The 23,357-nt window shown below is 38.7% G+C and overlaps 2 protein-coding genes across 3 annotated transcripts in view; one reads left to right on the top strand and one right to left on the bottom strand.

Annotated features, from left to right (window-relative positions):
* The window catches only part of LOC121945878 (ankyrin repeat and IBR domain-containing protein 1-like), a 59,352-nt gene extending 46,630 nt beyond the window's left edge, over positions 1 to 12,722 (top strand). For both annotated transcript variants that reach the window (XM_042490241.1, XM_042490242.1), the window contains exon 20: positions 9,414 to 12,722. In XM_042490241.1, coding sequence (XP_042346175.1) covers positions 9,414 to 10,328 — 915 coding nt within the window. In that variant the 3' untranslated portion in view covers positions 10,329 to 12,722. The remainder of the gene's footprint in view (positions 1 to 9,413) is intronic.
* Positions 12,723 to 12,810: 88 nt separating this feature from the next.
* On the bottom strand, positions 12,811 to 22,964 carry zgc:110410 (uncharacterized protein LOC553618 homolog). The gene is made up of 11 exons (XM_042490495.1): positions 22,936 to 22,964; positions 21,876 to 22,019; positions 20,150 to 20,318; positions 19,666 to 19,744; positions 19,163 to 19,216; positions 18,767 to 18,857; positions 18,601 to 18,638; positions 17,867 to 17,954; positions 15,966 to 16,055; positions 15,262 to 15,309; positions 12,811 to 14,669 (listed from the first exon to the last, which is right to left on the bottom strand). The coding sequence occupies exons 2-11, from the start codon at positions 21,978 to 21,980 to the stop codon at positions 14,517 to 14,519; spliced, it is 915 nt and encodes a 304-aa protein (XP_042346429.1). The 5' UTR covers positions 21,981 to 22,019; positions 22,936 to 22,964; the 3' UTR covers positions 12,811 to 14,516.
* Positions 22,965 to 23,357: the final 393 nt, after the last annotated feature.

The following is a 23,357-nucleotide window of genomic DNA, read 5'->3' as shown; positions in this document are numbered from 1 at the left end:
ACAGCATTTTAAATGAGTGACCCAAAAAGCAAGGCTATAGTATAGCGAAAAATATTCAATTTAACGCCAGCCCAAAAAAGTCCAAAATTCAAGGCTGTAGTATGACCAAAATTGCAAGATTTGACACGTCCAACACACAGCTGAAAGCAGTTGAAAACAGCATAACATAGCATGCCGAGACACGTCAAATCATGGGAAGATTTTAAGACGATCAAAAACACCAACACATGACATATCCAAAAACTGGCCCAAAATACAGTGCTATAGAATGGCAAAATATGACTTTTCCGCAAAAAACAACGCAAAACACCTCAAACAGCATAAAATAGCGTGCCAAGTCATGCCATAGCATAAAATGTTGCAAAAACAGCCAAAAACACCGTAATGCTGCATGGTGAAAAAATGACAGAAAAGGCAAGGCTATAGTATGGCAAAAAATGTCAAAATATGACATGTCCCAAAAACAACTCAAAACACCTTAAAAAACCATAAAATAGGGTTCCAAGACACGCCATAGCATAAAATGTTGCAAAAACGGCCAAAATGCATGTTGAAAAAATGACCAAAAAGGCAAGGTTATAATATTGCAAAAAAGGTCAAAATATGACATGTCCCAAAAACAGCTGAAAACACCTTAAAACATCATGAAATAGCGTGCCAAGCGACGCCATAGTATAGAATATTGCAAAGACGACCAAAAACACCATAATGCTGCATGTTGAAAAATGACCAAAAAGGCAAGGCTATAGTATGGCAAAAAATGTCAAAATATGACATGTCCCAAAAACAGCTGAAAACGCCTTAAAACAGCATAAAATAGCGTGCCAAGATATGCCAAAGCATGAAATGTTGCAAAAACGGCCAAAACCACCATAATAATGCATGTTGAAAAAATGACCGAAAAGGCAAGGCTATAGTATGGCAATAAAAGTCAAAACATGACATGTCTCAAAAACAGCTGAAAGTACCTCAAAACACCATAAAATAGCATGCCAAGACATGCCATAGCAGAGAATGTGGGCAAACTGCCAAAAACATCATAATGATGCATGTTGAAAAAATGACCGAAAAGGCAAGGCTATAGTGTGGCAATAAATGTCAAAATATGACATGTCCCAAAAACAGCTGAAAACACCTCAAAAAACCATAAAATAGCGTAGCAATACAAGCCATAGCATAAAATGTTGCAAAAATGGCCAAAAACATCATAATAATGCATGTTGAAAAAATGACCGAAAAGGTAAGGCTATAGTATTGCAAAAAATGTCAAAATATTACATCTCTCAAAAACAGCTGAAAATACCTCAAAACAGCATAAAATAGCGTGCCAAGACACGCCATAGCATAAAATGTTGCAAAAACGGCCAAAAATCTCATAATAATGTATGTTGAAAAAATGACCAAAAAGGCAAGGCTATAGTATGGCAAAAAGTGTCAAAATATGACATACCCCAAAAACAGCTGAAAACACCTTAAAACAGCTTAAAATAGCATGTCGACATACGCCAAACCATAGAATGTTGCAAAAACGGCCAAACACACCATAACAATGTATGTTGAAAAAAACGAAAAGGCAAGGCTATAGTATGGCAAAAAATGTCAAAATATTACATCTCTCAAAAACAGCTGAAAACATCTCAAAACAGCATAAAGTAGCATGCCAATACATGCCAGAGCACTGAATGTTGCAAAAATGGCCGAAAACACCATAATACTGCATGTTGAAAAAATGATCGAAAAGGCAAGGCTATAGTATGGCAAAAAATATCAAAATATTACATCTCTCAAAAACAGCTGAAAATACCTCAAAACAGCACAAAATAGCATGCCAATACATGCCAGAGCACTGAATGTTGCAAAAATGGCCAAAAACACCATAATACTGCATGTTGAAAAAATGACCAAAAAGGCAAGGCTATAGTATGGCAAAAATGTCAAAAACATGACATGTCTCAAAAACAGCTGAAAGTACCTCAAAACACCATCAAATAGCACGCCAATACATGCCAGAGCATTGAATGTTGCAAAAACGGCCAAAAACACCATAATAATGTATGTTGAAAAAATGACCGAAAAGGCAAGGCTATAGTATGGCAAAAAATGTCAAAACATGACATGTCTAAAAAACAACTGTAAACACCTCAAAACAGCACAAAATAGTGTGCCAATACAGGCCATAGCAAAGAAAGTTGCAAAAACGGCCAAAAACACCATAATAATGCATGTTGAAAAAATGACCAAAAAGGCAAGGCTATAGTATGGCAAAAAGTGTCAAAATATGACATACCCCAAAAACAGCTGAAAACACCTCAAAACAGCATAAAATAGCGTTCCAGGACACGCCATAGCAAGAGAGAAAGTTGCAAAAACGTCCAAAAACACCATAATAATGCATGTTGAAAAAATGACCGAAAAGGCAAGGCTATAGTATGGCAAAATGTGTCAAAATATTACATCTCTCAAAAACAGCTGAAAACACCTCAAAACAGCATAAAATAGCATGCCAATACATGCCAGAGCACTGAATGTTGCAAAAATGGCCAAAAACACCATAATACTGCATGTTGAAAAAATGATCGAAAAGGTAAGGCTATAGTATGGCAAAAAATGTCAAAATATACATCTCTCAAAAAAAGCTGAAAATACCTCAAAACAGCATAATATAGCGTGCCAAGACACGCCATAGCATAAAAATGTTGCAAAAACGGCCAAAAATCTCATATTAATGTATGTTGAAAAAATGACAGAAAAGGGCAAGGCTATAGTATGGCAAAAAATTTCAAAACATGACATGTCCCAAAAACAGCTGAAAACACCTCAAAACAGCATAAAATAGCGTGCCTATACAAGCCAGAGCACTGAATGTTGCAAAAATGGCCAAAAACACCATAATAATGTATGTTGAAAAAATGACCGAAAAGGCAAGGCTATAGTATGGCAACAAATGTCAAAACATGACATGTCTCAAAAACAGCTGAAAGTACCTCAAAACACCATAAAATAGCTTGCCAAGACATGCCATAGTATAGAATATTGTAAAAACGGCCAAAAACACCATAATGCTGCATGGTGAAAAAATGACCAAAAAGGCAAGGCTATAGTATGGCAAAAAATGTCAAAATATGACATGTCCAAAAAAGTGCTGAAAACACCTCAAAACAACATAAAATAGCATTCCAAGATACGCCATAGCATAAAACTTTGCAAAGACTGCCAAAAAAACAACATAATAATGTATGTTGAAAAAATGATCGAAAAGGCAAGGCTATAGTATGGCAAAAAATGTCAAAATATGACATGTCCAAAAAACAGCTGTAAACACCTCAAAACAGCACAAAATAGCGTGCCAATACAGGCCATAGCAAAGAAAGTTGCAAAAACGGCCAAAAACACCATAATAATGTATGTTGAAAAAATGACCAAAAAGGCAAGGCTATAGTATGGCAAAAAGTGTCAAAAAAATATGACATGTCCCAAAAACAGCTGAAAACACCTCAAAACAGCATAAAATAGCGTTCCAGGACACGCCATAGCAAAGAAAGTTGCAAAAACGGCCAAAACACCATAACAATGCATGTTGAAAAAATGACCGAAAAGGCAAGGCTATAGTATGGCAACAAATGTCAAAACATGACATGTCTCAAAAACAGCTGAAAGTACCTCAAAACACCATAAAATAGCTTGCCAAGACATGCCATAGTATAGAATATTGTAAAAACGGCCAAAAACACCATAATGCTGCATGGTGAAAAAATGACCAAAAAGGCAAGGCTATAGTATGGCAAAAAATGTCAAAATATGACATGTCCAAAAAAGTGCTGAAAACACCTCAAAACAACATAAAATAGCATTCCAAGATACGCCATAGCATAAAACTTTGCAAAGACTGCCAAAAAAACAACATAATAATGTATGTTGAAAAAATGATCGAAAAGGCAAGGCTATAGTATGGCAAAAAATGTCAAAATATGACATGTCCCAAAAAACAGCTGTAAACACCTCAAAACAGCACAAAATAGCGTGCCAATACAGGCCATAGCAAAGAAAGTTGCAAAAACGGCCAAAAACACCATAATAATGTATGTTGAAAAAATGACCAAAAAGGCAAGGCTATAGTATGGCAAAAAGTGTCAAAATATGACATGTCCCAAAAACAGCTGAAAACACCTCAAAACAGCATAAAATAGCGTTCCAGGACACGCCATAGCAAAGAAAGTTGCAAAAACGGCCAAAAACACCATAACAATGCATGTTGAAAAAATGACCGAAAAGGCAAGGCTATAGTATGGCAACAAATGTCAAAACATGACATGTCTCAAAAACAGCTGAAAGTACCTCAAAACACCATAAAATAGCTTGCCAAGACATGCCATAGTATAGAATATTGTAAAAACGGCCAAAAACACCATAATGCTGCATGGTGAAAAAATGACCAAAAAGGCAAGGCTATAGTATGGCAAAAAATGTCAAAATATGACATGTCCAAAAAAGTGCTGAAAACACCTCAAAACAACATAAAATAGCATTCCAAGATACGCCATAGCATAAAACTTTGCAAAGACTGCCAAAAAAACAACATAATAATGTATGTTGAAAAAATGATCGAAAAGGCAAGGCTATAGTATGGCAAAAAATGTCAAAATATGACATGTCCAAAAAACAGCTGTAAAACACCTCAAAACAGCACAAAATAGCGTGCCAATACAGGCCATAGCAAAGAAAGTTGCAAAAACGGCCAAAAACACCATAATAATGTATGTTGAAAAAATGACCAAAAAGGCAAGGCTATAGTATGGCAAAAAGTGTCAAAACATGACATCTCTCAAAAACAGCTGAAAACACCTCAAAACAGCACAAAATAGCGTGCCAATACAGGCCATAGCAAAGAAAGTTGCAAAAACGGCCAAAAACACCATAATAATGTATGTTGAAAAAATGACCAAAAAGGCAAGGCTATAGTATGGCAAAAAGTGTCAAAACATGACATCTCTCAAAAACAGCTGAAAACACCTCAAAACAGCATAAAATAGCATGCCAATACATGCCAGAGCACTGAATGTTGCAAAAAATGGCCAAAAACACCATAATACTGCAAGTTGAAAAAATGATCGAAAAGGCAAGGCTATAGTATGGCAAAAAATGTCAAAATATTACATCTCTCAAAAAAGTGCTGAAAATACCTCAAAACAGCACAAAATAGCGTGCCAATACAGGCCATAGCAAAGAAAGTTGCAAAAACGGCCAAAACATCAAAATAATGCATGTTGAAAAAATGACCAAAAAGGCAAGGCTATAGTATGGGAAAAAGTGTCAAAATATGACATGTCCCAAAAACAGCTGAAAACACCTCAAAACAGCATAAAATAGCATGCCAATAACATGCCAGAGCACTGAATGTTGCAAAAATGGCCAAAAACACCATAATTCTGCATGTTGAAAAAATGACCAAAAAGGCAAGGCTATAGTATGGCAAAAAGTGTCAAAATCTGACATACCCCCAAAACAGCTGAAAACACCTCAAAACAGCATAAAATAGCGTTCCAGGACACGCCATAGCAAAGAAAGTTGCAAAAACGTCCAAAAACACCATAATGCATGTTGAAAAAATGACCGAAAAGGCAAGGCTATAGTATGGCAAAAAATGTCAAAACATGACATGTCTCAAAAACAGCTGAAAGTACCTCAAAACAGCATAAAATAGCGTACGTAGACATGCCATAGCATAGAAAATTGCAAAAACGGCCAAAAACACCATAATAATGTGTTGAAAAAATGACCGAAAAAGGAAAGGTATAGTATGGGAAAAAATGTCAAAATATGACATGTCCCCAAAACAGCTGAAAACACCCCAAAACAGCACAAAATAGCGTGCCAATACATGCCAGCAAAGAAAGTTGCAAAAACGGCCAAAAACACCATTACAATGCATGTTGAAAAAATGACCGAAAAGACAAGGCTATAGTATGGCAAAAAATGTCAAAACATGACATGTCTCAAAAACAGCTGAAAATACCTCAAAACACCATAAAATAGCATGCCGAGACACTCCATAGCATAGAATATTGCAAAAACGGCCAAAAACACCATAATGCTGCTTGGTGAAAAAATGACCGAAAAGGCAAGGCTATAGTATGGTAAAAAATGTCAAAATATGACATTTCCCAAAAACAGCTGAAAACCACATAGTATAGCATGTTAAGACAGTTGATAGTATAGAATGTCGAAAAATTGGAAAAAACATTTCCATGGTACGATGTGACCTGTACAACATACCCATTTTTGGCCTTTTACACTTATACAATACATCTCCAGTTATGATGCAAAACCTTTAAAAGGAGAAGTAGTGTATACATTTTTCATATGACTCTCTGGAGGCCATGCCGAATCTCTTTTTTGCAAGGATCAGCTCAGTGATTTCCCTCCACAATAAATGTCTGAAAACATCATTTCCTGGCCTTTTTCAGTCTGGGAAAAAATTGATTAACAATAATAATTGACCAAAGCGTAATATCTAATAGTCTAATGTACTTTATTTGCTAATTAAGTAATGGAAACGTGTTTAAATGCAAATGTTGCCTTGAGGCAACACCGTACCATTATGGATTCACTATGACACCGTGACATTTTTGTATAGTGTATTTAGGTATATATATTGTTCAAAAGCATACCAGTCACCATCATTTTCTTTTTATCTCTACAATTTAACGTACAGAAATATGATGTTAGTTGTGTCAGAAACTCTGTAATCATCACATGGTGCCACTCTGACAGGACCCTCCGCATCAAGCTATGATGTTTTCGGTATCCTGTGTCAGCTGTTTACGCTCCGAGATGCCGTTACGTTGATGTCAACAAATGCACATGGTGGGATGAAGCAGCATGGTCCTTATTTTATACAACAATTCACAAATGGTTAGATGTAGCAAAAAAATGCACATGGTAAAGTGTAGAAAAACAATCACACACACACACACATCTTCATGGGAGTGAACCCCTTCACTCCTTTTGTTTTGTGGTTACCAGCAGCATCATTACCTGAAGCTGTCCTTCAGCGTTTCAGTGTTTTGTCCCGCCACGTTGTCAGCTGACACCGCCTTTGAGTGTTACATGTGGTCTCACCTGCTGCCATCCAGCTGTCTGCCAGCTTATGATAACAACGCCACCCGTTCTGTCTGATAACGTCGTCATCTGAAAGTAGACTTTTGGCATCACACTCATACGATGAAAGTACTGACAGAGCAGCGCTATTTGACGAGTTCAGAATGAGAACAGGTTGACACTCGTGAAACTGAAAACAAGCATTCAAATGAAGCACCAGTGATCAAACACTCAAATTTGACATAACTTCCTTATTTTTCAGAAGCTTATGATAGTTTGTTTTGTTATATGGCTCATGTAATGTTAGAGGAAACACGCTTAGACGCTTACATATTCATTCACATAGGTTGTTGCATCGGTTGTTAGTTTTGATTGACATACAATGCTATGACTTTTTTGATGATTTTTAAGCAACATACTATACTATGATGTTTTTGATGATCTTTTAGCAACATGCAATATACTATACTACAACTTTTTTTGTGATAATTTTGATGACACACTAAATTGGACGACCTGCTAAATTATGACTTTTTTCATCTGATTTTGGCCGACATACCTGGATGACATAATGTAGTGTGACTTTTTATACATACTAAACTGTGATTTTTATGCTGTTTTGGATGACATCCTATATCATGACTTCTTTAGGCAATTTTGGACAACATACTGTAATATACTCTTTCACGCTATTAGGCGAATATACTATACTACGACTTATTTATGCTATTCTGGTTGATATACTATGCTATGACTTTTTCATTACATTTTTATATTCATAATATCTATGAGTATTTTATGACATTTTCTGCAATTACATATACTATGACATTCATGAGATATTATACTATTACTTTGTTTGACCTCATTTTTTTATGACATTTTCTGTGACATAGTAAAGCATGACATTTTTTTTGCATACTATAAATAAACATTTTTCTGACATATTTTAATACAACTCATTTCTTTTCTTCATATCTTCTAAGCCACAGTCTACAATGAATTTAAAAAAAAAACCAAAAACGTGTTTTTCTCACATACCTCCAGTGAATGAAGAATCCAAAATTAGACTTTATACGCTATGTACTATTAACCCCCTAAATGACCATTTGTATATGGCACTTTGTTTGAAATTGTTGCACAAACGGACAGAAATGGCGAATTTTGAGAAGTATTGTTTCACTTTGGTGTCAGTACTGTGATTTTTGTCTAATGAAATAAACAGATTAAATACATGTACACATTGCACAACAGAAGTAAAAATCTCATTAGTTGTACATTCTAATTCATTGTTGTCCAAAAACTATTGGGTGACATGTTTCTTTATCACAATGAACATGGGCATATGTTTATTTTAAGTCAATATCACATACTTCATCATGGTGCCTATAATACTCACTATACAACATCCCATGTTGAAAATAATTCCCTAAAAAATAAACTGTTTACTCTGATTTCAGTACTGTTTGCTAAAAACTACACTTCTTAGCTGTATTGGGATTTTTTGTATTTTGATTTTAAAAATTGATCATATTTGTGAATGGGCTGACAGCCACAGACTGGTTGGGGAAGTTGGAACATACTGAGAGACTGTTGTTGAAAAATTATGCATTTATGGTAATAAACCTAAGAGGCCTTTGTAAGTCCTTCACACTTTGCATACTTTATGTGAGGAGACTCTGGGTGTCTGAAGGTTAAGCTAAGATGAGGACATTGTAGATATTATTTTAGTCCCATGGTAAAAAGTCTGGGCTGAGGGTTACACAATATTGTTTTGACGTCTCTGAGGTGGTTTGATCATACATGATTCTGTATGACAATCTATAACACTGAGGGGATGTAATTTTACTTTCAGTTTTTGGTATATCTCTATCGATGCATGCCTGCTGGACCTAAAGCCTCTCTGATCATATTCATGTTGTAATAAACATATGCAAGTAAGGACGACTGAGGCTCGTCGAGTTTGATCTATTATTCATCAAAGAGAAGACTGACCAGAAGTACAAGTTTTCTGACATTACAAACAAACCCGCTGTTATTTTATCTAACAAAAATACACAGTATCACCAGCCTTATCTTTTACCACGATGCAAAGTGTAAAACTTCAAAAAACTCAAATGCAGCAAACAGCTACAAAGCAGCTATAAAAAATGACAGAGAAACATAGCTCCCACCTGGTATTATTGTTCTGTTCTTGTTAATAGATGGTGCAGGTTGGACATGAACTGCAGGTGTGAAACAGCTGGTGTTCTATAACTGGATGATATTGGTTTGGCCTGCATTTCTGACACTGTCTATGCTGGATTTTCTTGCAGGGTCTTGGTTCTTTGGACGACGATGACCCTAACATTCTTCTGGCCATTCAGCTGTCACTCCAGGACTCTGGGATGTCAGGGATTGGGTCCAGCCAAGACGTCCTTGCAAACGAAGCCTCACTTGGTGCTATTGGCACCTCCCTGCCTTCCAGGCTTGAACAGAGTGCTCCAGATGTAGAGGTCCCTCCCAGAGCGTCTCTGAGCAGCTCCGAACTGCTGGAGCTGGGAGATAACCTGGCTAGACTTGACAACATCAACATCAGCAGTCAGTACTCTGCTACCACCTCTGTGCAGCACTGTGAAAGTCACCACCGGGCCTATGGGGCGTCTATGCCGATACCAGTGGCTTCAGGTGGCAGCAAGTCATCGACTGGCCTCTTCTCCTCTTCCAGCGACACGATAGACTCAACCACTTGCAGCAGCCACGACCCATCCTCGTCCTCTGCATTAGTAGCAAATGCTAACTTGCTGGGCAACATCATGGCTTGGTTCCATGACATGAATCCTCAAGGCATCACCCTGGTCCCCTCAACCTCCTCTGACACTGACTCAAACCTCGGCACAATCCATGCAGTCGGAGGAGGGTGCACGGAGGATGACGAGAAAGGAGGGGCTGTCCTTCCCGAAACCAGGAAACCTCAGGAAGTGATGGCAGATGTGGGTTTCTGCTCTCAGAGACTGAGCGACATGGAGGAGAAGGAGAGTGCCGTCGCTCAGAGGCCAACCCAGTTAGACCTGGTGGGGCTGGACGCCACACCGCTACCTTACATGGCCACCCTTGATGCAAATGTGGACCATGCGGAACGGGGAGGCTCAAAGGTCTGCCATGTTGACACTCCGCGATGTGACTCTGTGTCCGACCAGCTGCCCAGCACCAGCTCTTCCGAGTGGGAGGACCAAGTGCACTTGGTATGAACTGACTGGCTGAGATGGGGAGGAAATGTTTTGGAAAGGCCAAAAACCACTATCCATTGCAATTTAAGTGGAACGGAATGTATACAGAATGAAGAATGTGTCAGTTTGTACTCGGTGGGAAAGAGGGGGAAGAAGTATTTAGACTCTTAGGGAAGTCTACCATTGCAGTCAGAACGATTTCCTGTGTTTACTGTATTGTCAGCCCCCCAACAGCTAGCCCTCCTGAAAAGACAGCACTAACTAAAGGAGAGATTACATTTAATTTTCTTGAAGGATATATTTCCTAAAATGATTCTGTGCTGATAGAAATACGAATGCTTGCTTTTTTTTTCTAAAATCAATTTTAGAAGAGATAAGAGATGTAGAGGCTTAAGCATTGTGCAGGTTTTTTTTCCACTGGAGTAAAGCCTACTGTATTTGTCTGAATCAGGTCTGAAGGAATTTTTTCCAACTGTACATATGAGCATATTAATATTTTGTTCCAATATTCAGACTGTGGGCTACAGGCTGGGAGACGGTTCTCGCTCATATCCAAACCTGCCTACTTTACAGGTGCCAAACACTGACTAGCAAAAGCAGTTTGCAGTCACCAAGTGGATTCTTCAAAGCAAATTGTGCCTGCTTATTACAATCTCAACAACTCAGCTAAACTTTAAATGTGAAAGCCTTGAGCCATACTTGTATTTGAGGTTGCAGCTGTGTGATGTTTTCCAAATCTCGCTACTTTCTTAAAGCAGTAGTGTTGCTGTGTACAGTAAAACTGTAGTGTAAGACCATCATGGTTGTGTATTTTAGTATGTGAAATGTTCACAAACAAAAACTTAGACTCATTATTCAAATGGAAAGACAGTGGTCTGCTCAAAAAAAATTCAAAATCGAGCTGACAATGAGTATTCATCTTAGAGCTTCAATCTTAACACGCTTTCAATGAGAAATGTCTTCTGCTCTCCAAAAAAAACAAATGCTGAGGACCCAGAGGGGCTGCTCAGTGTCATTCTGATCACTATATTCTGAGTTCTATTGTAGCTCGCTTAAATAAATGTTTGAGAGCTGCGGATGAATGTGGAGCGTGACTGACTAAGTAGACAGTGAGTAGTCTTGTTTAGATACCGCAGGAAAGGCCAGTGAGAGAGATAATCAGGCAATCTCATTCAGACTTTGGCGAATTAATTAATCACGCCCAAGTCACTGTAATTAATCTCTGGGTTCTATTTAAGTGTAATATAAGCAAAGCCTTCTTCGAGCTCTACAGATGTCTCGGGCAGCAGGGTAATGCATGGAGAATTCATGAATGTGTATTGCATCTCAAACACATTGGGAGTCCATGTATTTTAAACGGTTCTCTACACAGTTAGAGATACAGTGCCTTTATGTCAATCACCGTTATTTCATTTTTTTTTTTCACACATTTTTCTGAGTGCTAATTACACAGTTTTTACAGAGTAAACAAAACAAACACCTGTTACCTTAAAGTTATTTCTCTCACATGAAGTTTAAAGTGTGCAAACATGAGAACTTGATTTCATCCTCTCATCAAAATATTTGTAGCATGAGGCTTTTTTGTTGGTTCTACTAGTATTATGTTAATGGATAACACTGATTTTATATGATTTGGTATTATGGGAAACGGCTAATGTCATACTTTCCAATCTTGCTCCCAAATAATTCTAAAAAGTTTTATGTCTCTTTTTTTGTGCAGAAGGGCTCTTTGCCCTAAATTTTGAAGTTGTTTTTTCTGAAACTAAAAATCACTGTATTGACTTTAAAAATGATTTGACCTACTGTATGTGTATCATGTATCTTACCTAAAGACACTAAAATGGAGGAAAGTTGCAATATATAGTAGGTATTTATTTGGAATCAAACAAATCCATTCAAGAAAATGGATTGTGAATAACCAATATGACACACTGATCAGTGTTTTACCTTGAAGACTTAATTATGTTTTTGTACAGACTAATGTCTGACTGAAGTAAATTACCTTTTTTTTCTAGCAGATGTATAAAGCCACATTAAATTTAAAGATAGCATTTTGAAGTTGTGAAACTGTGAGTGCCATGTGGTTAGTGGAGCTAACTTTGTTGGACTTGGTTAATGGAACAAAAGAGATAACATACAGTATGTTGCCCTTTTTTGTGTAACAGTACGCTGTGCATGAAATGGGTACAGCTCTAAATGGAATTTGTACTTCCTTTGTATTTCACCTCTAATGTTCAGGTGATTTATTTTAAAATGGCATATAACATTTTGTAACTCACTGAGATTTTCTATGGTAAAGCAACTAATCCTTGAAATGCTATTTGCACTTTCATAGTCTATACTTGATACATTCCCTCTTTATATGAAAAAAATGTTTGATGTGTGATGCCAATAAACTATGTGTTGAGTTTTAAATTGTGTTTTTTATTGGTTATTGAGATGCCCACATTTTAAGCAAAAAGAGTTCAGAGAGAAAAAAACATTACAGCACCCACCTTGTTTTATTGGAGTGCTAAGGCTGACAGAGTCTGGCATTTAATGGAGTTAATTTGGTTTCCAAAGCATCTTTACAGGTCCAGTGTGTAGGATTAAGGGGCATCTATTGACAGAAATGGTAGATGACATTCATTAGTTTATAATCACTTGATACTAAGAGTCATTGTGTTTTTGTTATCTGCGAATGAGCTGTTTATATTTACATACATAGTGGGTCCTCTTGCATGGTGTCTGCCATGTTGTTCTACAGAAGTGCAGAATGAACAAACCATACTCTGCCCCCTGAGGTTGGGCTATTTGTGGCTCGTGGTGGCCATCACAGTTACATATAAACACGCTGCAACCTCACCTCTAGATGCCACTGAATTGTACACACTGGATCTTTTACCTAAACTACAGGACACAAGTTACTCCTCTCAGCAGCAAGACTGTTAAAACATTCTGTAAATATGTTACAGATTACAGGACAGCTGAACTACTTTGATTTACAATATTATTGCAAATGACCACCTAAATTGTTTTGCCTTCAAGTGGAACTACACCTATATTTTCCTGTGGTCTAAGCCAGTCAAAAATGTAAGAAAACAAAACAACTCTACTCCCAGTCCAAAAACTCGAGTGCTTTAACTTAAGTTTCTGATCTCATGGGGTATAAACCTGGAGGGGCTCCAAAGATGATGAATGGTGAAAAGTGATCTAAGCGACACTGAGATCACCAGGGGGAATGTTGTTAGTATATGGGTGCATTTTCTGTTTCAGCACTGAGAGCACTACAATAGAATAAAGCTCATTTGGGTATAGAAAAGAAAAAAAATAGTGGTTCCATAAAATCAGGCTCCCATTCATTGTCTTTGAAGCAGCTCTAGACTTTACACTTGATGACATCACAAGTTTGAGACTCGCACCAGGTTCACACTGGACGTGGAAGCGCCCTGATATGTTAATAGTCACACAACTGCCTGTCAGCAGTTGCCCGGCCATTAAACAGACGAGCATTTCTCCGCACAAATCGGCAGAAGATTCTGCTACTCTGCTCTTTTTGAATCACATGTAGAGCTCTGTCTCTGTCTGCATGTGTGTAAGTGTGCGTTTATGTTTGTGTGTGACACAACTGACTTTTCATTAGATACGTTTTACGTTTACAATATATTTGGACAACAACTTACTAAAGACACACTATACAATATAGTGTGTTTTTCTGCCAGATTCACTCGTGTCCAGTATGAACCTGCCATTACTTCTCTAGTTTCTGGCTTTGAGAGAGAGTAGCTCTTGTTCACAAATATTGATCAAACTTTCCTAGGCCATGGAAATAACACACTGGAATTCTTACTTTAGGTGGTGTTCCACTTTGAAATGTCAGTTTCCTGCTACAGAAAATTAAGCATTATATTTATGAATAGAAATATTATGAGCTGGAAGTTACAGACTGACATACATGCTTGTGCAGCATAATCTCTAATGTAGCAGTCTTGAATCAACAAAACATTTTGCACAGCATATTTCAGTGCATAATAACATGACACATGACAACTAAACAAATCTGTATCCCTGCATATTTAAATATGACAGCAGATGTCAGGAGGACTAACAGAGGGCTGTGAATCTTCATTCATTATGAACCTAAATAGCATGATGCACTTGGCGATTTGATATTGTGCGCAGAAAGAGATTCAGTGTTTCTTAAAAGAAGCCTGTCCTGGCGTGTCAGTGTTAGCGGCAGAGGCCGATGAGCTGCAGCAGGAGGAGGAACAGAGAGACAATGTCCAAATAGAGGTTGAGAGCAGCAAACACATACTCCTCAGGAGAGACTTCATACTTCCTGTGTTTCCCACCCAGGATAAGCTGGGTATCAAACACCAAGTACTGCAGAGAGACAGAAAGAGATCAGAGATGCTTCAGCACTACCAACACTGACGTCTGAAGACAGTGTGCCTCTGTGATGAAAGAGACAGTGAGCCGGTTACAAGAGTCGGTGTGAAAGGAAACACGGGCAGTACTTTTTTTATCTTTGAAAAAGGGGATGGCGCAGATAAACAGGCCATGTAAATAATCGTGTAGGGCTGAGAGTAAGTTGTGACTTGCCGCTGACAGCCTGTTCAGCTCTGTGTGTAGTAGCAGTTTGTTCCACCAGCTGACGGGATGGGTCACAACATTTGCTGTTAATGCCAAAGGCATGCAGAGAGGTGGCTGTGAAAATGAAGCCTACTGCTGTTAAGCGGTTCATAATTGAAATTAAAGGGCACAAGGACATGAGAGTCTCTCTCTTTACACTAACTACTGTGACAGATACCAGAGGCAGGCTGGGATCAAACCTTACGTCGGATACACTCACATGACATTAAGTCATCTTTGATGATGGTTTCTTTCACTTTGAAAAGGTCATTTTCAGTCTGTTTGCAATTCAACCTGTGTTGCGGAAAACCATGTTCTGTCATGAAAGTGTGCAAGTACTTACTAAAGAAAACAGCAGGGTTCCCAGGCAGGCGTATAAGATGTTAAGAAACTGTAGAAAGAAGCAGAGACATAAAATCAGAAGGCATTTGGCACCAGTATTGACTTTATACTGATTTGTGATAATTTCTTCCACAAATTGGGTTAATATGTAGTAAAAAAAAAAAAAAAACAAAAACAAGAAAATCTGAAATGTTGGTTATTTTCTACCTTTTTAAAATGATACAATGTGCCTGCTGCAGACAATAATTCAGACTCAACTTTTATCTCGGTAACTTTTTTCCAGTCCAGTTGTTCCGTATGGTAAATATTACGGTAAAGGTTTGATAATAGGTGCACACAATGTGCTTTAAGAAAATAGTGCATTTTTTCTGTTCCACCTCATTTGTTGTTGTGTAAAAATAGCAGTTTAAAATCAATGAAATGCTTATTTCTGTAAATTCGCTGCTTAAGGCTAAGACACTAACAGCCGACACAGTAAACAGCAATGTACATTTAAATGCATCAGAGTGATATCAACACAGCTCCTGAGAGGTTTGAGAGTGCAAGCGCTCTTTTTTATAGTCTGCTCAGCACACAGGTCAGGGCCAGAACATCCTGGGGATAAAAGCGATGAGGCTGTATGCACTGTCTGCCTCTGACTGCAACTCATTTCAAACCTGTTCTCACTGCAAACACAGGTGTAAACACGGCCGCTTCTTGATCTACCTGCGATTGGAGAATTGCACAAAGCAATGCAAACGAAAGGAGGGTCCAAGCAAACACCCACAGGCTCCCATTTGCTCCGGTGAAGTCCCACTGGTGCCAGAAAAGAGGGGGGAGAAGAGAAGGGACAGTGAATGTGACGAGCCTCTCAAACGGAAAACAGTAGACAGAACATTTCTCATTTACACTCATCATTGCCATAAAAGTCGGGGCGCTCAAGGTCGTCTGCACTGCAGCTGTGCTGCAACGGTGCCGCAGATTACTAAACGATGAAGACATAATGCAGCTCAACAAACAAGGAAATTCTGAACGATTCTGGATGTAATGATCCTGGATAATTAATCAACAAGGTGCAACGCAGGCAGAGAGGAGGCGAGGGGAGGTGGCCTTTTGGCCTGCATGCCCTTTTCAAACAGACAGAAAAAAGATGGCACTTACAACAGGAGAATCACTAATACTGATCACCTGAGGAGCTATGGGCTAAGCATGCAATGCAGTCTGTGTGACATTTAAATCACAGTGACAGAGACAAAAATAGCTCTGTGCATTGTGTTAAGTGCAGAGCGGTGCTGGAACCTGCAAGATGAACGTGAAGTCATAAAAAAAGCTAAAAAGTGTTTGTGGTACTGACCGCTCACTCAGCATATAAAACAAACTCTTTTATGAGTCAAGGGTGAGTCCACTTTTTTTTTTTTTTTAATTCGCATCACAGTTTCCTCTTATATATGCAGGCTATTAAGACCAAATGTATGTGCCTTCCTTTTAACAAGTGGAGAGCAGTTAAGAACAGATTTGTTCGCAGTGTAATCATTAGACACCTGCTTGCCACTTTTTATCCAATCTAATCAGTTGAAATAAATGTCTGCAGCTCTTCAGATGCAGTAAGTGGTAAAATGTGTGAAATGCCAAACTGCATTTACACGCAATTAAGAGGGACTCTAAATGCAATTTTTACTTAGCCCACATCTATTTCACTTGTCTAATTTTTTGCCCCGCTGCCTGTATGATTACTTTTGTTCTGAATATTAGCCATTTATCGAAACTGCATGACAAACTATCAATGAAGTGTTTCTCAAAAGGTCTCCTCACTTGTGCACACTGACTCTTGCTTACAGAGCATCACAACTTATGATGAATCGTTTAAATGTCACTTACATAAGCAAAGAGATAGCTATTTTATATAAGAGACATCACTGAGAGAAAACACTGTTCAAATCCTTTTACACAAAAATGAAATAAATTGTGGACAAACTACAAAAGGGTCCACTTTGATATACCAGAGTTGTTCACTTATTACTGTAATTTTTTAAATTAGATTAATGGTGAGAGATCAGGAATGTGAGTCTATTTGTATTGTCTTTTCAATATTAAAATATGCCTGGCTGAAAGAAGCATCAGTGTGTCCCTGAAAGGACCCTTTTAAAGATTAATCTCACAGCGAGTTTGCTTTATCAGACAGTTCATGGTGAAAGGAGACAGACAGAAAAGGAAGAGGCATGAGGGTTCAGCAAATAAGAAAAAAGCTCCAGGCCATTTTCTGAACTCAAGATTTATGGTCAGAACCTCGGTCAGCATGAGGACAGCCCAGAGGTTTAACTCTGTCCCAACACTGGACATAAGGAATTAACTTGATTGACTAACACACTGATCTCAGCAGTAATCATACTTTTGCCTTGACAGCAAAGTCATTAGAGTTTTTAAACCTTTGCTGGTGACTGCATATACCAAACACTGCATGACAGAACTTGGCCAACAGCTCAGCTTCACACGTTTCCATTGATTGCACAGGAAACACAGCTGAGTATATGGACATTTACCACTGACTGCATAGCAAAGCCGCAGTTTATGAAATTTCACTTTTGGCTGCACAGCAAACGGAGCTCAGTGTGTGTGACAGATCTTACCTTTGACTGCATAGCAAACAGAGTCAAGGCGAAGGACACCAGCGCTGTTGCCCCCACCGCCCACAGAACTGCCTCTGTATCAAAGTACCTGAAGACGGAAATATCAAACAGATATGCAGTGGGAATGGCACCCCATAGTGTCATGTCAAACTAGTCAGCAGGCAGAGTGAATACATGAACACTAGGATTCTGCTCTGTTCTAAAGGGGAAACATTATTTTCTTATAAGAAATTTGGCATTTTTTGATTTCACAGTCTGTATCATGTGTCTGAACTAAAGTGATGGCAGGGACCCCCTCTGGACATGTATTGCATAATGTATTGCCTGTGTTCGTTTCCTATCAGTTACAGCTTCAGTTATGGCAATGTCCCATAAATATGATAATTTAAATGTATTATTGATAGTCAGGCTTCAACTGATGCCTTTACTGTCAGAGTGACAAGCTGCTTAAAGACAAAATGTCTCACAGATGGAAAAGGTAACGTGTTTACACAGGCAACCAGTACGGAAAAATTGGTCTTCAGCTATTTGTGATTTATCCTCTGCCGAAGCCACCAGAAAATGTGATTCCATGTGCTTTTTAATTTGCTAAACCAGCAATGATAACATCTTATCAGGTTTGATGGCTTCATTGCTGGAATCCAACAGGCTATCAGATATGGATCAAATAGGGTTATTATTGTGTAAATGAGTCAGCATCAGGTGGGGATTCATCCTTGGAAACAAGCACTCACGCTGCCACGGATCCGAGCATCAGGCCCTCTGCAACAGTCTGAGAGAGAGAGAGAGAGAGAGAGAGAGAGAGAAATAGAAAGTAAATACATGACAGAAAAAAACTGTGAAATAGAGCAGGTGTGGCGGGGTTTAATTTGATGCCTGGCTGGTACTGCTTCTACTCACAAAAAGGCCCAGGGCGATGAAATTGAGGGGGACTTGGCGACGGAGGTTGTCACAGCAGGACAAGGCCACGATGAGCACCATCACCGTCGCCCTATTTCACAGAGAATATAGAGTGTATCGTAAATAGCAAATAAAAAGGCTATAAACAGAAAAAAAACACTGTGTTCAATATGTGAATTTACTGAGTGCATTATTAATGCAGTGTAGCTGGCAGTTTCCTTGATCGGGATTCAGACTCGGGTGACTCGAGTTTGTGATTCATTTCTGTGGATTTCCATGAGCTACATTTTCATTTAGGTAACCCCCCGATGGGGTATTTGCAGGGTGGTCAAAATGGTTAAAGCAAGAAAGTGTGCAGCATCTGCACAATCCAGCTGTATGTTTTTGATAGCTTACATCATGACGAAGGAGAACCAGTTGTTGTCCAATGTCCATCCTCTGAGAGCGTCCCTGTTATTCCATAAGAGAAAGGCAGAGAGGGAGAGGGGAGTGTTTAATAGAAGCGCCATTTATTTGATAGAGGCAGTAGAATGATTATATTAAATATTAACAGAGGACAGAGCATTGTGCACATGGGAGCTGGATACAATTTATGAAAAGAAATTACTGTAGCAGTGCTGGACCACATCTATTATAGAAAACATAAAGCTTTCAAACTACTGCAAGCTAAAAATGTTATGTAGCAGAAATGCCCTTTTATTATCTACCATCTTATCTCACCTCACGAATTTATGGTGATTTGAGCTGCACTGGGTTGCATGCTCAATGTTTTTTTGAGGGAACAACTAGGGTGCTTGTTCTTCTGACTGACTACACTAAATGTGGATTGATGGATATGTGCCTGACATAGATTCTTTTTTTTTTTTTGGAAGAAACTCCCTGGTGTAATAATGTCTCACCAGTAAAGAAAAGCACAGATGATCCCGACAGTTACCAGAAGCTGAATCATCAAGGTCAAGTAGACTTTCCTTATGAAACCTGTTCAGAAAGAACAGACACCGACACATAGTGAGACAAGACAAATGGAAATGTAGACAGACAGGAGTGGGGTAAACAACAACAATATTTAAAATCTGCCACAGCAAAGCAGCCAGGCAGGTAGGGTTGTTTATGCTGCACAATGCTTCTGTTTTCTCTCATTAAAAAAAAAAAAAAAAGAAAGATTTGTGTTGCGTGGGAGGAGAAGAGCTGAGGCAGTGTACAGTGGAAATCAGGGAACAATTTTCAATTTCAAATCAATTTCAAGAAAACCCTGCAAAGCAAATGAGGGGGTACACATTGTTTATCCCTCTTCAGCTCTGACCATGCAAACAAAAAAACATACTGGCCTCACTCGCTTTCTGATTCTCCCTCTGCTCATTTCCCCTTTTTTGTAGCTCTCACCTCTTCGTATGGCACCGTCACTGAAGCTGCTCTCCTCTAAGCCTGGATGGTAGTCAGGTGGAGCTTGACCATACTGCTGGTTGACTCCAGCTGCTGCCATTCCCTCAGGATGGACCATGTTATCATAGGTGCCAGGAGGAGAGACCACCACAACATTCCCCTTCCCTACCTGAGTCATCCAAACCATCAACAACATAGGTAGGTTGGAGGGAATTGTTAATATTCTTCAACCTGGGCCCCATTTTCCCATGTTTTTGTGTCTAAGTGACCAATGGAGATTGCAATTTTTGAAACTGGTACAGTATTGAGAGAAATTGCTCTGGCTGGAGGGGCAAAACAGGCTGTAATGAAATTCCTGCGGGCAATTGTGCACCGTCAATTTCCATCCATTATAAAAAATCTTGTTTTTGCCACTGACAGGCTGCGATAAGTGTCTGACAACAATATGGAGAGGATCCCTACTAAGAAATGAAATGTTTTCCTTACCTTTCGCCAGTCTGTTTGTTATTGTGGTCAAGTCTCGCTCAAGGAGAAGTCTGATTATGACATCTTGGGAGAAGTGACTTGTTACAGTAAAACAAGGATATGAACGTTAGTGAGAGTTGGAGAGAGGAAAGCTAGATAAAGTTTGTTGTGTTAGAGTACAGAAAGCATAGCTTAGTGTTGTCTAAAAGATGTCATGTCTGAATAACTAGCTGATTTCGACAATGTGGAAAAGTCAGTGAGATTTAAGAATAAGACTTCTCCTAATCAGATCTAATCAGCAAAGGGTAAGATGAAAACCTAAGAATCAACCTCCAGGGCTCAGAAATTAAGCCACCGAAGTGCCAAAAACTGCAATTCCTCAAATGGCCACTTGACGCTGGCTCTAGAATTAAATCAATCCCTCTTGCTAAAATGTCCAACTTTACGGCAGAAGTACACATATTTACAGCCTGGTAAGAAAAACAGTTTGGTCTATAAAGCTACTTTTAATGATTATGACACCTGTACGCGGGGTAAATTTGTATAAATCTCGCCCATTTACATTTTACTAAGGCTTAAAGTTACGGATACTTACTCCAAACTCTCATCTGAATATGGTCACTTCTGGTTACAAAAAATAAAGATGGTGTAAACACTGAACTCGAGACTTCAAAATAGGAGAATTCTCTGTAGTGTCTTTTCCGTAACATTGTCAGATACTTCTAAAAACAAGTTGAGCCTGCCAGTCACAAAAACAAACTTAAAATGGACGTAAAGTGACGGTACACACTTGCCTGCAGTGATTACATTGCAGCTTGTTTCGCCCTTGCAGCTGGAGAGGTCTCTCTCAATACCAAAGCAATTGCAAAAACTATCTCTATTAGTCACTTAGACACAAAAACATGGTTAAACAGGACCTAGGTTAAAAAATACTGAAGTTTTCCTGGAAGCAACATTTGTGTAATATTGTACTTTTGAACTAAAATAATGAAAAACATAACATAATGTGAATAGTGTATCAATGAAAGAAAATCAGCCATGCAAAAAAGCCGTGTAAACAAATGTGCAAAAAGTGATGTTGTTGTAAGGTTTTATGATTAGCTTGTGATCAAAGGCTGGCAGTGTGTTATTTTGGCTCATGCTGTACTGAGAGTCGGACACTGAATTCACAATAAACAGGGAAAAAAATCATGGTTTTAGCTCTCTTCCTCTTTCCTTTCTCATGTGAGGCTAACAAAACTGTTTTGATATTGCCACTAACCTGATAGCTCACCCCTGTGTAAGAGCTGGACCCGTGGTCCGGAGTGTTGTATGGAGGTGGGCGAAGTCCATAACCACCATTGCTGCTGCCATTAGTCTGGTCCATTCAACCAAAGGTAAGCAGACCTTTTCATCAACTGAGGCCCTAAAGTAACAAAGAACGTGCAGGTAAATTAAGGTCATGGCTGACACCACAAACGCATCCTTTTGAACAGCGTCAGCGCTTTCATCAGTGATGTTAAATTGGCAAATGGGGCAATGTCAGAGTGGAACAAATAAATGGGTAATTACGAAACGATGCATCACACAAACACGAGAGCCATCCATGACTAACATCCATAATTATGGCCTTAAGCCTCCATTTAATAGAGCTGCATGTATATTTAATGGCCAAATAGCGTTGTAGTTAATTGCTCTCAGAGGAAATTTAGTTGTCATCAAGAAGGACAGACAGACAGTAAACTCAGGGTTTCTATTTAATACATGGTGAAGACATTAGAGTAACAGATTCCCTTTGAGGCCACTAGTTTTGCATTAGTCATTAAAGACATGAAGATCTAATTAGTTACACAATGACAGATTCTGTATGATATGAAACTTCAGCAAAACCAGGCTTCGCTGACTGTAGATAAGAAACTGAGTCCACATAACAGTTTCAAAGAAACATCAGCACCGTTTATAATTCTGCCTTTATATGGTTTAATCAGTAACAATGCACTTCCTGTAATTAGTAATAAACTTTTGAACTCAGTCTGATCTCATCTGATACCTCAGTGTCCGTAACTCAATTCCTCATACTAAGCCCCTTCATGGACAGGACAAAGTTAAAACATCTTTAAATATATCTTAATATTTGAATGACACAAAATGGACTTTGTTTCTGTTCGTGTACACAGCCCGAAAGGCTTAAACGTCACCTCCGAGTTGTGATGAATGAAGCACTTTCAAAAGAGCCCCTCGTGTTTTCCAAGTCTTCAACAAAGTGATCAATTGCTGTTTGACTTAGCTCTGTTCACATAAATCAATTAATTACAGCTCTAATCCATTCTAATGTTTCTTACCTCTGCGGTGACGGCCAGGAATCTGCTCTGCTGCTCTTCCTGTAGTGTTTGTTCCCCTTCAGGGCAAAGTCTACCTGCTATCAGTTGGTTCCCACAGAGACAGGACTTTAGCTCCGGGGGGAAGGATGTATCCCTCATTAGGCTCAATGGGATATTCAGATGAAGTTCTTAAAATGTCATTAAACCAACCAGGCTAGCACTTTGTCAGAGCAAATCGTGTCTTTACCTTTTTTTTTTTTCAGCAATACGGATCCACGAGTCTTTAGAACAAGTTAATACTGGTGCTTTCACACACTTTAACAAAGGTATGTTCTAAATTTCTATTTCCTGTAATGATACATCATTAGCCTGCTGTGTGTGATAAGCCTCACTACTTCATCGTCTATTGTTCAAATGCAGCACAATGATGTTCTGTGGAATCA

The sequence above is a fragment of the Plectropomus leopardus genome, chromosome 7 (assembly GCF_008729295.1).
Source record: "Plectropomus leopardus isolate mb chromosome 7, YSFRI_Pleo_2.0, whole genome shotgun sequence".
NCBI lineage: Eukaryota > Metazoa > Chordata > Actinopteri > Perciformes > Serranidae > Plectropomus > Plectropomus leopardus.
Note: the sequence above shows the minus strand (reverse complement) of the source record. Positions and strands in the feature narration are given on the sequence as shown.